Source organism: Pollicipes pollicipes, unplaced genomic scaffold (genome assembly GCF_011947565.3).
Source record: "Pollicipes pollicipes isolate AB1234 unplaced genomic scaffold, Ppol_2.1 Scaffold_3087;HRSCAF=3621_pilon_pilon_pilon, whole genome shotgun sequence".
NCBI classification, from domain to species: domain Eukaryota; kingdom Metazoa; phylum Arthropoda; class Thecostraca; order Pollicipedomorpha; family Pollicipedidae; genus Pollicipes; species Pollicipes pollicipes.
This window is the reverse complement of record NW_023596225.1, coordinates 29391716-29408137: the sequence shown is the minus strand read 5'-3', so window position 1 is coordinate 29408137 and position 16422 is coordinate 29391716. Positions and strand designations below refer to the sequence as shown.

At 58.5% G+C, this 16422-nt stretch overlaps 1 protein-coding gene across 1 annotated transcript; it reads right to left on the bottom strand.

Moving 5' to 3' along the window:
- Nucleotides 1-728: 728 nt before the first annotated feature.
- On the bottom strand, nt 729-16111 carry LOC119114874 (laminin subunit gamma-1; the record flags this gene model as incomplete). Its single annotated transcript, XM_037238935.1, is given in 2 exon segments — nt 729-835; nt 16001-16111. Coding segments are annotated over 2 exon segments (216 nt in total), but the record flags the coding sequence as incomplete, so codon positions are not given.
- Nucleotides 16112-16422: the final 311 nt, after the last annotated feature.

Genomic DNA, 16422 nt, shown 5'->3' with positions numbered 1-16422 from the left:
CTGTGTAGTATATGGCACACGCACGCACGCACGCACGCACGCACGCACGCACGCACGCACGCATGCACGCACTATATATATATATATATATATATATATATATATATATATATATATATATATATATATGCGTGCGTGTATGCATGTGTGCGCGCGCGCGTGTGTGTGCGTGTGTGTGTGCGTGTGTGTGCGCGCGTGTGTGTGTTTGTATATATATATATATATATATATATATATATATATATATATATATATATATATTGTGCAGCTCTGTCAGGAAGCGGAATGAAAACATTCAAAGTAAAACACATGACCATGCAGAGACATTCCCATCATCATGCCATTCTTTATTTGTGATTTTGCCCGCGGCATACCCGCAAGTAGATTCGCTTATTCACGTAACGCATGCAGGAAACCCGTCCAACTGTTAATAATCTAACCTTAGACTACCTGCGTTATAGAGCGCACCTACAGATGGGATCGTTTTGCGCCTGTAAGGTCTTGTCGCAATAGGGTACACCTGTGAAGGTCTGTTCCCGATATATAACCCAGGCCCTAACCAGAGACAAGTGAACCTACACCCGGAGGGTGTAGCCGATCGTGGTGCTGTACGCTCTCGGGCTTCGAAGTGGGCGGCTGCAACACGCGGGATCTGCGGCCTGAGGATTACATTCAGTCTTGCGGGCCAATCAGCTGGCTATTAAGGTAGAGTAAGTGCGCGTCCTCACCTGGCAGCGGTCGCAGGAGTCGCCGGTCACGTACGGGTGGCACGTGCACTGTCCAGTCCGGATGTCGCAGCTGGTGCTGACCGAGCCGGCCGGGTCACATCGGCAGCCTGCGGCGGAAGGGTCGGGGCGTACAGAGATGTGGCGCAGAAGCAGACACGGGCGGAGAGAGGAGAGAGAGAGAGAGAGAGAGAGAGAGAGAGAGAGGAGAGAGAGAGAGAGAGAGAGAGAGAGAGAGAGAGAGAGAGAGAGAGAGAGAGAGAGAGAGAGAGAGAGAGAGAGAGAGAGAGAGAGAGAGAGAGAGAGAGAGAGAGAGAGAGGAGAGAGGAGGAGGAGAGAGAGAGAGAGTTCATGAGAGAACTTATGTTCTCGAGAAAGTTTTCGTGTTTTCATGTTCGAAGCTAATTCCAACGTTTTTAAAAATCTATGAATGAGTTGGACCTCAGGAGACTGAGCTGGTCAGGGTAGAGTGTGGAACGAGATAGATCGTACACAGGCACAAGTGCCAGGGACAGGTGGTGGTGGTCAGAGACAGCCTGTGACGATAATCCGTAGTTGCCAGAACAAATCGATAGATTGAGCATAAAATGCCACGAAGGCCCAAAACGCCACAAAACGCTCTAGCAAGCGCTGTTCCAAGCATTCGAACGCAGGCAGTCTTCAAGCAACTCCTAAAGCAGAACCCCAATCTCCTGCCGGAAAGCGGCGGCAGGCCAGGTTAAAAGACGTGAACAGGTGCCGCCTGACTGAGGGGTGCGGCTGCTCATGGCTCGGGCTCCGCCAGGGACGTGGCCCGACCATCAGGGCAGCGAACGGGTCGGACCGGTCACCGGACGTCACGACACCCGGCTCTGAAAAGGCCCGTGCCAGGTACACGGAGACGACCCAGACAGATGAAAATAACGACGGCTCATCTTGTGTAGTTGTCAAAAGATGTCCATGACTGGAAAAAGGCGACGGCCGCCTTTTTATTGAGTTTCCGGTTCTGCCCATTACGTGGCGGTAATTGACGAGCATTTTACCGCCGCCGCACCGTGAAACGGCGTAACAGGTTTTTCAGTCCTACCCCGCCCCCGCTCTCAACCTCTGAGACACAGGCTTATCCAGGACGGCCCATTAGCACCTGGAAATGTGATCTTAGCGCCTGGATGAACAGCGCCGCGCCGAGTCACTGTGGTTTGACAGCGCGCGTCGGCACATCAAACGCCACCTGTTGATGGGTCCGCGAAGGACTCTGACACGCGACACTCGCGGCCAGCGCTCCTACCTTTTCGTTTGCGGACAGGTGACAGGGTTCCGCGCATTACAGACCTGGATTGGATTCCAGCTGTGTCCGAGTACAAGCGCCTGACCACACCAGCTGTGTCTGAGTGCCAGTGCCTGCCCACACCAGCTGTGAGTGCCAGCGCCTGATCGCATCAGCTGCGTCTGAGAGCCAGCGCCTGACCACATCAGATGTGTCTGAGTGCCAGCGCCTGACCATGCCAGCTGTGTCTGAGTGCCAGCGCCTGACCACGCCAGCTGTGTCTGAGTGCCAGCACCTGACCACGCCAGCAGTGACTGAGTGTCAGCGCCTGACCACACCAGCTGTGTCTGAGTACCAGCGCCTGACTACACTAGCTGTGTCTGAGTGCCAGCGCCTGACCACGCCAGCCGTGTCTGAGTGCCAGCACCTGACCACGCCACCTGTACCTGAGTGCCAGCGCCTGATCACATCAGCCGTATTTGAGTGCCAGCACCTGACCACGCCAGCTATACCTGAGTGTCAGCATCCGACCACGCCAGCTGTGTCTGAGTACCAGCGCCTGCCCACACCAGCTGTGAGTGCCAGCGCCTGACCGCATCAGCTGCGTCTGGGTGCCAGCACCTGACCACATCACCTGTGTCTGAGTGCCAGCGCCTGACCACATCAGCTGTGTCTGAGTGCCAACACCTGACCACGCCAACTGTGTCTGAGTGCCAGCGTCTGACCACGCCAGCTGTGTCTGAGTACCAGCGCCTGCCCACACCAGCTGTGAGTGCCAGCGCCTGACCGCATCAGCTGCGTCTGAGTGCCAGCACCTGACCACACACCTGTCAGGCGCCACATCACTGTGTCTGAGTGCCACCGACCACGCACTGTGTCTGAGTGCCACCTGACCACGCCAGCTGTGGTCCAGGCCTGACCGCGTAGCAGGCTGAGCCAGCTCTTGACCAGCGCCACGCTGTGTCTGAGTACCAGCGCCTGACACACACGGTCTGTGAAGTGGGTACCAGCGCCTGCCCCCCTGTGAGTGCCAGCGCCTGACCGACATCAGTGCGTCTGAGTGCCAGCACCTGACCACATCACCTGTGTCTGAGTGCCAGCGACTGACCACATCAGCTGTGTCTGAGAGCCAGCACCTGACCACGCCAACTGTGTCTGAGTGCCAGCGCCTGACCACGCCAGCTGTGTCTGAGTGCCAGCGCCGGATCACAGAACTCACCGTCCCAGGCTGATACAAAAGGCAGGGAGATCAGCCGCAGAGAAAACAGCTTCATGTTGTTCTGGCGGACAACAGAGTCAGTGCCAGACTGATCGTTAGCCGGACCAAAGGCAAGCTAATGACTGAACTTCTCGAGCTAAACATTTTTGTTTGTTCTTGCACCAAGCTGAGGTGGCATGCAGTGTTCGATCCTTACCAAGAACGCGGAGGCCCGTCACTGATCATTCATTTGCCTCCAATTAGCATAAAGAACTTCGCACAAACAGAGTGGAGGGTTTGGTATTTCCTAGTGCAGCACCGAAATAATCAGAGATCATAGCCCGGCAAAAATCTGTGACGGGCGGCTATGTCCTACACCAGCTGGTAAAGTGCGACATCTGAGCCAAACCGCTCGGCGCGCGGCGGCAGCTCTCCTGCACCCGCTGCACAGTATGCCGCCGCCCCACGCCCATAACGGACGACAGCACACTGATCGGCTTCCGTTCCTCGGACGGAGTGCAGAGTCCAGCCGTTCACTTGATGCCGCCGACAGCGTCAGGCAGCGGGCTGCGGGCCCAGATGGTTTACAGCAGCGACCTGTGGTTCCATATGGCGTGCGACCTCGAGCGCGTGCGCTCGGGCGGCGTCCGACAGCGGTCCCTGCAAGTCCAGGCGGCATACCATCCCGCCGCTCGCGGCCGCCTCCGCGCAACGCACGCGCCTCACAACCCGTCAAACAGCCGGACACGCGCGGCCGAGACTCGCGAAGCCGCACGCGCCAGCGCTGCGGAGACCAGCCGGATAGAGTTCCGGCCGCGCGCGCCGGCCGATCGGATCCGATCGGATCCGATAGGATCCGATCCGTCCCATACCGATCAGGCTACCTGCAGGGCGACGCGATCTCCTGCTCCTGTTGCGACGGAGGCTCTGCAGCAGCAGCTCTCTGTAGGACCGCCTCAGGTAGGACAAGCCGCTGTAAGGACCAGACGCTAGGAGGAGCATCTGCCGCCGAGGTCCAGCTACTGTGTATAATCAGTCTCAGAACACAAGCATTGTTTGGTGCGACCGACATGGAAAGGTCAGCTGACAGACGGCAGCAGTCGTGTTTCGGCGCCGGTCGGTCGGCAGTTCATAAGTATCGGGCACCGCTGGCGTCATCTAGGCAGGCACAGTGGGCACCGCCGTCAGCTAGGCAGACACGGCGGGCTCCGCCGGCGTCATCTAGGCAGGCACAGTGGGCACCGCCGTCAGCTAGGCAGACACGGCGGGCACCGCCGGCGTCATCTAGGCAGGCACAGTGGGCACCGCTGTCAGCTAGGCAGACACAGCGGACACCGCCGGCGTCATCTAGGCAGGCACAGTGGGCACCGCCGTCAGCTAGGCAGACACAGCGCTGATGAAGCTGACCACGGCTCCCGGTCGAGCAGTACATCCATCACCCGCAATTCCCGTGTCTGTATCGAATCAGGCACACCCCTGCACCCGACAGGACGCCAGCACATCCCACCGAAAACATCACGAGAACACCTATCGGGCCGACGGGCCAGACTTTGATTGCTTCTTTAAAGCAGTCCACCTGTCTGCAGTCCGTCGTTTGCATCCGTGGTATATTCGCTGGAGCCGTCTGCACCGTCACACTTATTTCGCCAGCTGTGCTTGTGGCCATCAGTCACCTGTCTCACGTCTGGTCGGTATCCAGTGCCGTCAGTCATCGGTGTTGTCCTGATCCTAATACAATCGTATGCTTGATGTATGCTGATCTCTCCCAGCGGCGTCTGTAGGAATCCATGTTATGCATCATCTCTATCCGGCACCATCACTAGTCAGCCTTTGTCAAGATCATAGCCAATCGTTTGTCTCCGTAGTCACATGTGGAGTCCGCGTCACGTCTCCCACGCGCGTTACCCTGCGTTCACCACTGAATGCGTCCGTGTCGCGCGCTTCGAGCAGCGCCCAAACCTTCCGCCACTCCCGAGCGCCATTCACGTTGTTCCCACCACCGCCATCTCACTGAATATCCTCGTCCTCCCACAAATTCGGCCGCCACGTGCGCGCGCTCCTCATTCGCCCGTAACAACAAACCATCGGCGGCGGCCGTCCGTCTTCCCGGGCCGGCCGGTCGCCGCTGTCTCTGGCAGCGGCGATGTCGCCGTGACGCCCCAGAGCCGGGGTCGGGCCGGTGGCGGCGCCGGCCGCGATCACGAATCCACGGCCGGCCCCAAATATGGCCCGGCCGCTCGGTAATGCTCTGACGGCGGGACGACGGCCGGTCCCGGGCAGCGTGTTGCCGTCTGGACTGTCGGACAGCCGCAGCCAGGGGCAGGGATGTGACAGGCATGCCTGCTCCCACGACACAGGTCACGCGGCAGCCAGGAGCAGGATGTGACAGGCACACCTGCTACCACGGCACAGATCGCGCCGCAGCCAGCGGCAGGGATGTAACAGGCATGCCTGCTCCCACCGCACAGGTCACGCGGCAGCCAGTAGCAGCGTTGTGACGGGTACACCTGCTACCGCGGCACAGATCGCGCCGCAGCCAGGGGCGGGGATGTGACAGGCACACCTGCTCCCGCGGCACAGGTCACGCCGCAGCCAGCGGCAGGGATGTGACAGGCACACCTGCTCCCACCGCACAAGTCACGCCGCAGCCAGCGGCAGGGATGTGACAGGCATGCCTGCTCCCACGGCACAGGTCACGCGGCCAGCTGCGGGGCGGGCGCAGCTAACCCATGGCATGGGTGATGCGGCCGGCTACATGACGGCACAGCCAGTCTGCGTGACCGGTGAGCCACCAGCTTTATGACAAGCACAGCCATGCCCGTGTGACAAATGGCAGGTGACGTCACCAGGTAGCCAGTTGCATAGCAGAACGGGTACGGCCATCCATGTGACAATGACATGACCAGCTGCGTGGTTGACGTGGTCATCTGTATGGCGAGGACGGCTTTGCTTCTGTGACGAGTCAGCGCGGTCATTTTGAGCGTAGGAATACTTATTGACGTGTGCAGCTGCCAGAGGTGAGTGGGTTTGTCATTGTGGGACGGATGATGGTCGCCGCTGGCACTGGTCCTACGACAGGCGATGGTCCTGTTGCTACTGGCCATGCAAAAGTATATGCGGGTTTTCTGACAGGAAGCGAGGACCCTGCAAAAGATGACGAAGATCTTGTCACAGGTGGCGAGGATCCTGCGCAGGTAATAAGTGTTCTGCGGCAGTGATCAATAATTAGGTGGCAATTTTCGACAACTTGTGACGGGTGCCGGGTCTCCTGTGACAGATGCGGTGCTTCCTGTGACGGGTGCCGATAATCTGGTGGCGGGTGGCGGGTCTCCTGTGACACGTGCCGGGTCTCCTGTGACAGGTGACGGGTTTCTTCCCAAGGGCGATGGGTCTCCTGTGACGGGTGATGGGTCTGCTGCGACGAGTGCCGGGTCTCCTGTGACAGGTGCCGGATCTCCTGCGACGAGGGCCAGGTCTCCCGTGACAGGTGCCGAGAGTCTTGTGATGGGTGACGAGTCTCCCGTGACAAGTACCGGGTCTCCTGTGACAGCTGACGGGTCTTCTACGACGAGAGCCAGGTCTCCTGTGACAGGTGCCAGAGGTTCTGCAGCAGGTGCCACGGTAGATGACCGGCGAGCCCGGGCGACATGACGGATCGCACCGCGATGGGAAAGGCCGCAATCATCGACAGGGCGGATGGCGCGATGTGAATCTGTCCGGCAGGCCATCAGCCTGTCAAGCGCCGGCCAAACTCGCAGGATGCGTCTGCAGGCTGTGCCTCCAGCAGCTTCAGCCAGCCACTGCCGCGCCGTGGCGAGCGGGGCAAAACGTTTGGTGGGGCTCAGCTTTGTGGGTTGGCAAGGAGTCCACAGCAGCAGGTATACGCTTTCCGACTCAGTTGGGGGATTCACTCCCCATCCACAGACTTTGAGAAGAAAGTGGGCTAAATCTGTGAAAAAACGATTGCTGGCGTATTTTACGATTCGGTTTTGTCATTTTTTCACTGCTTAGCGCCCCCCCCCCCCCCCGCTCTTTCTACGCACACACCAACTAATTTTGCGAAACTACGCCTCTGCACAAAGGCGTCGCTTTTCATCGATGCGTCTTCGGTTTCGGTGACTGGGTCACGTCATGCACGTAGCACACATAAGCAGCAACCAACGCACATTCATTCAGTCCGGCTAAAAGTAAAACTGCCCTTGTTGACCTTGTTGCTGAGTGACACTGCTCTTGTTGACCCGCATCTTGAAGGCTCTATCGTTGCTCGCAAAATCGCTGAGGTTTTGATAGGCTACAACCAGATAAAACCGTCACCAGATAAAACCGTCTCCCGTCCTTGCTTTTAGTCTTCGGCAGCCGCGCCCGCTTTAGCCGGCTCAAGTCACGGCCATGGCCGGGCGCGCTTTGCAGCGAACTGCGTGGGATTTCGCTGCGCTGTCCACAGGTGACGAAGACAGACAGGCAGGCAACTCCCAACTCCCTGGCAATTCAGCGTCAACTCCGTTGACGCAGGCTAGACAAATTATTTTAAAGGGTTATCGCTCTCCCCCCCTCCCTCCTCAACTTGGAGGACATCCCATCGTCTGGGTGAAGGTGGACAATTACCAGTTACCCGGGCGGTAGGAACTGCACTATTGCACGAGGGCTGAAGCACGAGTCGTGCCATGGGGTGGTCGCGCGGTGCTTGATGCACAATTCACGATACAAATAGGGAATATCTTCGGAATCGAATGGCTACCGTTATCGAATCGATGACATGTAAACAAAGCCAAGTTGATTTACGACCCATTCGTGATGAACTGCATTGAAAATATTCCTATCATGAGGCTCCGCCAGGCTATGTATAAGCTCACACGGTCGATGTATTCGTTTACGGAATAACGAAAGGAGATTTATGGGATCTATCAGCGAAGGCATGAATGTTGAGAGATTGATTGCATATTCGCCGGCTTATTACCATCGCTGAACGGTCTTCCGCACGAACGATGAAGCGTGTCATACACGCTGCTGATCGATCCCTTCCCACAGAGAGCACGAGGCTCACGGTGTGCTGACGTTACCACCTGGGCACCACCGACGACGCAGCCACTGGAGGCCAGCGCGCCCCTGGGTCTGTCTGAGATGAGCCGCACTAGCTGGAAGGCGCTGGCCCAGAGAAACGATCGCGGTCGCGTTTATCTCCGTGTTTATTCCGGGCTGGACCAGCTAACAAACAGTCTGGAGGACGCTGGCGGGCTCCGACCTCCCGAGTCGTCCCCTCCCCGGTGGTGCGCCCGCCAATGAGGGCGCTCGCTGGCCCGGCGGGCGTCCCGCCACTTGACCCGGCCGCCCGTCTGAATGGGCCGGCTTCGGGAATCAGACGGCAGCGCTCTCAGCTGGCGCCAGACGTTCGGGACTGAACGGCGCCAGCTCTAGTGCCGGAGGGGCACTGCGTGCTCGGTGCCCGAGTGGTCGGTGCCGGTGTCGCGCCCGGCACCCGCGCCCGATGCCACATGGAGCCGGTGTCGCTCGGAACCCGGCGCGGGTGTCGCGCCTGGCAACCGCGCCCGATGCCGCCCGGGGCCGGTGTCGCTCGGGGCCGTTGTCGCTCGGGCCGGTGTCGCCCGGGGCCGGTGTCGCTCGGGGCCGTTGTCGCTCGGGGCCGGTGTCGCCGGGGCCGGTGTCGCTCGGGGCCGTTCGCTCGGGGCCATGCCGCTCGGGGCCGGTGTCCGCTCGGGGCCGGTGTCGCTCGGGGCCGGTGCGCTCGGGGCCGGTGCGCTCGGGGCCGGTGTCGCTCGGGGCCGTTGTCCGCTCGGGGTCGGTGTCGCTCGGGGCCATTGCCGCTCGGGGCCGGTGCCGCTCGGGGCCGGTGTCGCTCAGGGCCAGTGCCGCTCGGGGCCGGTGCCGCTCGGGGCCGGTGTCGCTCGGGCCGGTGTCACTCGGGGCCGTTGCCGCTCGGGGCCGGTGTCGCTCGGTGCGTTATTAGCTCGGGCTCCATGCGGAGGGACTAATTGACCCAGCGCCACAGATTCAAATGAAAAAGCGTTCTAGGGCAGCGTGTAGAAACGCCGTCCAAAGTGACGGCAACACCTTAGCAGTTCTTTCGCAGCCTATGTTTAGTATTTAGGTATAAATTTGTGGTTACGAATGGTGAAACACACCAAAACTCATGGCATATGACCTTCTGCCACCGCTCGTGTCCTATCCTTCATTGGCTATCATCTTCCCACGCTACGGTAGTGAGGCTTTAGATAGTCATCGCCGTGTCCACATCAATTTACGACTAATCCGTGCATTCCACTGAACGTGATCGTAAAAGGCCAGGCAACACGAATTAGGATTGATTTTGATTAAAAAGATGCGGGTGCAAACGGCTTGCAGGGCCTGACAATCTCAGATGTTATGTAAGTGGTCGAAGCTACGTATGCCACGTCTGAGTTGTATACTAAATCGGAACGAAATATAATATATTATGGTAGAGTATTCTGGGAAATTTGTTTACTATGATGGATTGAACAGTAGTGCATATCATTTGTGACAAACGCAGACTGGTGCACTGTGGGGTGGATTTCAAGTAGGTGACTTGGTGGACAATAATTTAATCAGTTGATGGCTCTGGTGATACCCTTATAACATTATTCCCTGCAAAAAATGCTTCTGCACACATCTCCTCTATGCCATTAAAGCACCTTTGCGTACATCTCTTTCACATCGTATGCTCTTCCTGCCCTCCTCCTCCAAGACCCTGTGAACGGTACGCATCACCTCTGAGACGATATCAGGAAACACCTGAGCTAGCTTAAGCAGAGGACGTCTCTACCTGAGTTGCCCTCCTAGAGTACAAATGGCTCAAACCACGTGATTTGCCGAATGCAAAATATCAAACAGTTACGTGGAGGATAATCATCGCGGTAATGAGGAACCATGGAGAAATGGATTGAGTAACCGTGCTAGAGGATGTCTGAAGTACGGCCTGTCAGCTGGGCGCATAATGACCATTGCAGTCAACGCGCCCGAAAACACCAATAAGACGCGCCCGAAAACACCAATAAACAACAAGCAGGCTGTCAGTGTCCCGGGTCAAACGATCCGAGTCCATACATTGAAGGTGAGAAAGCCGTTTCCCAACCGCACGTCGCTTTTCCACGTCAGCATTGCGAAGTGAGCCTTCTGCTTAGTGTCGTTCTCTGACCGGTATCTTCATCGTTGCAGTTCGCCCCAAATGTCGGCACACCGGTCGTCGCTTCAGCCATTGAGGTGGATGCCCCGCGGGAGGAATCCATCGCTCCTCATTGATGTCATGATACGATGCTCGTTGCTGTTACACGCGGTGTTAACCATAGCCGCATTTTGACATCCGTTTGGAGTCAGAGGCTTTACGAAACCAGCGACCTCTGGCCATACCACTGCGATACATATCCGAACCTGAGCACGTGAGACTAGAGGCCGCTCCCCATCTCATGATGCTGCCAGCTCTCCTCAGGGATTGACAGGCTACCCGTGGATATACCGGGGAGATTCACAGCTCAACTGACCAGGGGCGACTCGGATCGTCCGGAGGCTCGGCTCATGCTCCCTCGGGAACGCTCTAGACCAGCCAGGGGCGCCCCTGACCCGTCGAGGCGCCCCAGACCCGCCGAGGGCGCCCCAGACCCGCCGAGGGCGCCCCGCGGACCCGGGCTGACCTACCGACGACCCGCTCGCTCACTTGATATGGATGAGACGGTCCGGATGGTCGGCGCGCTGTCATAATACATCACGGCAGCTATAAACACGCTGCCCGGCGGGCGCGGCACCTTGTTAACGGAAGGGTGTAATCTGCATGTTGGCCGGCACCCGGCCTGGCATCATGCACGCACCCGAGCTGGCGGGGTGGGGTCTCGCGCGTCCGGCGCTGCCGCGAGGCGCAGCTAGGGTGGGTGGGGAGGGAGGGGCACCGGTGGGAGGGATGCGCCGTGGGTACCGGACAGGAAGTGGGCGGGCCGGTGATGACGGCGCGCGTCGAGTGGAGGTGAGATAGCGAGGGCGCGATACGGCGTGGAGTGGCCGCGGCGACTGCGTGGGCAGCGGCGCCGCGCGGAAGTAGCGTCCGGGCCCGGGGGCAGAGTCCGCCTGACGTCAGAGGTCGCGCTCAGGAGGTGACGCGCTGTCGGCGGCCCATCCCACCCGGGCGGATCGCACGGTGGCTGACTCTGCAGCCTTGGGCGGCGTGACGGGCGCGATCCCGGTTGACAGCGGTCTGTCGGTCCGGCGCCGCCGTCTCAACAGTTACGGTGGTCCGTCCCGTGGGAACGGGCCGCCTGGGATGGGCGCTCCCCGGCCGCCGCCGCCGCCGACGCTGTTTGTCCTCGCGCCCGGGGCCGAGGGCGCACATGCTTCACGACTGTTTTCGGACGTCAGTCTCGCGGCGCCGCCAGTGAAGAGCGAGGCTTGTCGCGCCGCGATACCGGCGCACCACGCGGCGTTACTGTCCAGACCAGCGTCACGTGTCTGATGAACAGCCCGCCGGAGCGCCAGCGGCTCTGGAGCGAAACACGGACCGCTGGCGTCGCGTTTGGAGCTAATGCGCTCGCAGAGGCAGGTAATCGTAAATTGCCTCCCGTGAGCTTCTGCGATGCATAACTTGTGTGGCGTTCGGCTGGACGAGAGCCCGTCACGAGAGATTGGCCTCCAGCGCGGCCGGCGCGGCGCCACATCGGATCAGAGGTACGCCCGATGCCTATCCGTGCCTGTTTTAGTGCCGTAACGCCGGCGTCGCCCCGCCGGTCACAGTCTTGCGTCACATCAGATGGCAGCAGCGGCGCCGGCCCCGCGCGGCCGACGCTTGTCTGGTGGGTCTCTGGCCGGGGCGGACCAGGGCCTGGAGTCCCGCTATCGCGTGTGTCTACATGGAGCGGCTCTGGCCAGGCCTCGCCGTCTGCGGGGGGCCCCGCACGCCCACGCGTGCGTCGTCCAGGCGCGGGGGGGGCGGGGGGGGGGGGGCTGCGCGTGGACGACGAGCGATTATCGCGGTTTGTGGGTGCGTGGGTGCGTGTTTGAATGCTGCACGATACAACAGTCCTGGGTTTAGGAACAGTCGGAGACAGAACCGTACATTATATCTCGATGGTAACGGAGTTGACAGTTTCATAGTTGCTTTTTTGGATGCAATTGTGTTAGTTTGCATGGGGTTTAGCCAAAGATGGCCGATCCAATTCGTCTTTTGCCATCTTTTTCAATCGTCAAGCGGCGCTCTTGCAGGTAATGACGTTCATAGATGCGCAATCAATTCACAAATAAGAATAACGCAGGTGAAATGCTTACTTAAATCGCATGGCGGAAGCCACATCTGAACAAATCGCACGCGCGGAGAAACAAAGACCCGTCTCAGCCACCCCAGCGCTGCCGGTGTCCACCCCGATCCCCCGCCGTGAGCCGCGTATCGGGTGACCGTGTCAGGACCTCTGCAGGACCGCGGCCGGCCACATGATCCGTCGCGGGCCGCCGGTGGCCGCCGACCTGACCATTGTATTCAAATCGGACCCGCTGGGCCGCCGACCACGCAGAGACGCACGGCGGGCTAATGAAGCGCGGACCGCGGTCGAGGGCCGGCTCGGGCCGCGACGCGCGCCTCCCGCCTGTTGATACACGCCGTAAACAAAGCCTCGCTCTCACCCAAATCGGCGTCCTATTTGTGTACAAACCGGCTGTCCGCCGGCCGCCGCCGCCCGGGAGATGCGCTCGTCCGCGGGGGAACGGGCGGCTCGTGCTGCCTGCAGGGGACGGGCGGCTCTTGGCTGCCTGCGGGGAACGGGCGGGCTCTTGCTGCCTGCGGGGGACGGGCGGCTCTTGCTGCCTTGCGGGCAACGGGCGGCTCGTGCTGCCTGAGGAAGACGGGCGGCTCGAGCTGCCTGCGGGTCAACGGGCGTTGCTTCGAGCTGCCCTGCAGGGGACGGGCGGCTCTTGCTGCCTGCGGCAACGTGCGGCTCGAGCTGGCCTGCAGGGGACGGGCGGTCTCGTGCCTGCCTTTGGGGCGGGAGACGGCGGCTCGAGGCGGCCTGCGGGCAACGGGCGGCTCGGGCTGCCTGCGGGGAACGGGCGGCTCGAGCTGGCCATGCGGGGAACGGGAGCGGCTCGTGCTGCCTGCGGGGAACGGGCGGCTCGAGCTGCCTGCAGGGGACGGGCGGCTCGTGCAGCCTGCGGAACGTGCGGCCCCTGCAGGGGAAGGGCGGCTCGTGCGGCCTGAGGAAGACGGGCGGCTCGTGCTGCCTGCGGGCAACGGGCGGCTCGTGCTGCTTGAGGAAGACGGGCAGCTCGAGCTGTCTGCGGGGGACGGCGGCTCGAGCTGCCTGCGGCTGGGCTTAGGTCGGTTCGAGGATCACGTGCTGAGCCCCAGGTCTCCGCGGCCCGATATCTATCTAAGTCCCAGTTAAAGTGAATGCTCCACATCTGAATATATTAAAGCGAGTTTGAGATATGATAAAACAAGTTCACTTACAACTACTGACATAGCTTTTAAGTAAAAAAGACTGCTCTAGACAGCAAAACTCTCTGTATCGTCAACTTGCTCCTCTACGCGTCATGGTTTGAAAACGTCATCATACCTTGCACAACATTGGTTGAGAGCTAATTAACGGCCGTTGTACCTGGAAATTGTGCTCACAGACACCAGCTATGAACACCTGGACAATGAAATTTTTACTGGCCTAAATCCCCACATGGCTTATGCAATGGTAGGATTTGAATGACGTTTTATGACGTCATGAATGCCAGGGTGTTTGAAATACTGTCCCCGATATACTTTTCCCCATTTTCGCGGCGTGTAGCTAATAAATTAGAAGGTCGTAGGTCCTAAGATCGACGGGATTATGAGCAGCACCGAAAATTCTTCCATATCGCTATTTCAGTTCAAAACCACATATAAATGTGAAACGCCCTTTAAATATTAGGCGCTTACAAAAACTTTGCACAAAAGCTAGTTTCTATCTTGATTTGAGTGGCGGAGATAAGCATGCTCCATCCGACCCGGCCAGCTGAATGTTCATGAATGGTACTCGATTACCAAGGGCTGTCCTACCATACAGAAGCCTACCACACCTGAAGCCCACCTGAAGCTTGACCTACCATTTCCTTTAGCTTTCAACTCGGCTTCACGTGCATTGCAGCTTCCTATCATGAGCAGTGCTATTTACCACTTGTCAGGTAACCAGCTGAGGTTCAGGCGGAGCTTCGGGGACCAATATCATTCATCGCTTTGTTTCGTGCCTAATCATGATTGCTTGCATCTGACTCATCTTTTAGTGAAGTAATAATGCAAATTGTCGAGTGGGTAGTCGCTTGGTATTCAGAGTTTTGCTTTTTACTTGTAAGTTGTGACCTATGATTTTTCGAGTGTATGACGTATGGCTAAGTTAACCCAGACAAACCATTATGCAGACAAAGAAGGGCTTTGTTATCCAGGCATTGGCTTTTAAATACTGCAAATTTTCTCATTTGTATTTTCTTAATTAAATACCAGTGGAAACTGTTGTCGAAATCGGAAATAATGTCCCCCAATTAGCAGAATTGTCGCCGGCCTGAACTCGTTCAGAAAGTGAAGCTCATTTTCTTCAACTTTGGCTGTAAATCAGTAGCATATCAGCACGGCTGACAAATATTTCAATCTGCTCGAAATGATCTAAAATGTGCTTAGTGGATTGCGAATAGATCCACACACTGCGCAATGAGACGAATCGGAACTGAAGCGCTGTACTGGGATACGAATTGACAATGAATCAATTTCCGAAACACGAACCCATGATTTCAATCTGATCCCAATCGTTCAGCAAGACTCATGAATCAGAAAAGAATCGATTCTGAATCTGAATCATCAAAATCTGAATCAATCACAGATTGGACAGTATGATATGCCGACCAATGCCAGCCTGCATCCCAGCAATCCATCTCAGTCCGTGCCAGGTCGCGTTGCACAGCCTTTTCCTGGACCATCCCCAACCACCTGACAGTTTCATACATTGGCCATTCTATTTTAGTCCACCCCAAGTGTTGTACAGCGCTTTCTCCTGATCCGTATCAGCGTGTACTACAACATCCTACCCCGATCCGTCCCAACTTACATAACAACGGCCCCATCGCGGCGGCCCACCCCAGCTTGCGTTACAGCAGGCTGCGTCACGCCGCTCGGCCCGTTCCCGCCGCTGCCTCGACGCCCTGTCCGGCCGTCGGCGTGGCGGCTATTGCGGCGCAACCATCTGCGCCGATCGGTCCATATTAGCCGGTGCTGCCGCGGCCTGCCGATCGGCCCGCACCAGCCGGCGGCCCAGCTCGGCCGTCCTTCGGCTCGCCGCGGTCGCAGACCGGCAGTGCAGCGCTGTCCGCCGACAGCGTGGCAGGAGATAAAGACCCCATTCATTACCACCTCGGCTGGCTCCATCACAGACCGGGGGGGGGGGGGGGGGGCAACGGGCACTAATCCTCTTTGCTTCATGCTTGGCTGCTGTTCGACCGGGCAGAAATGTAACGGACCATTCATCGCTCTCAGATCTTCAATGAGATCACGTATGAATGGCCGATGCTATCAAGCCTGTTTCCTACGCTGTTTTGTCATCGCATGGTTGCGAGGAAATTATGTGCATCAATTTTCATGCATGCCTTCGTATGAACACAGTATGCATAGGAATGCAAATCTTCCGAAAGTGAGAGGTACTGAGCGGAAGTTGAAAACGACACGCGAACTTGCCTCCATCCCAATGTCACATTTTTTACGCATCTCACCTCGCAACTCAAACCGAAACTGCACAATGAATCCAACCAAAAATCACAGCCGACATGCACTGCCAATCCAGACAGTTCCCAACCAGTTTAACCACCCACCGTATCGGAGGCCGCGCCAGCGCCGGTACACGTCATCGTGACGACGGTCCAGGTACTCGGCGCCCGTCAGCAGGCAGAGCACGAGCACGGCGGCGGCGCGGCGAGCCATGAGCGCACTCACATCCTCCCGGCGCGCACTGCTCACTCCGGCGCGGCGGCCGCGGCGCGACTGAGGCCGGCCGCTGGGGCCGCCCGGCTCCGCCAGGTGCCGCGCCGCCGGCCGGCGTCGGTCCGGCCCGAGCCGCCGCCGCTCAGGTGAGCCGATACCGGCCGAGACGGCGCAGGGCCCGGTTAGCTCGGGCGGCCTGCGGGCCGGCGTGTAGGGCTTACAGCTGGGACAGGATGAGCTCTCACTTACTGGATCTCCGGTTGTGTTTCGCTGTCAGCGCATTTTAAATCGTCAGCTAATGTTCACATCATTG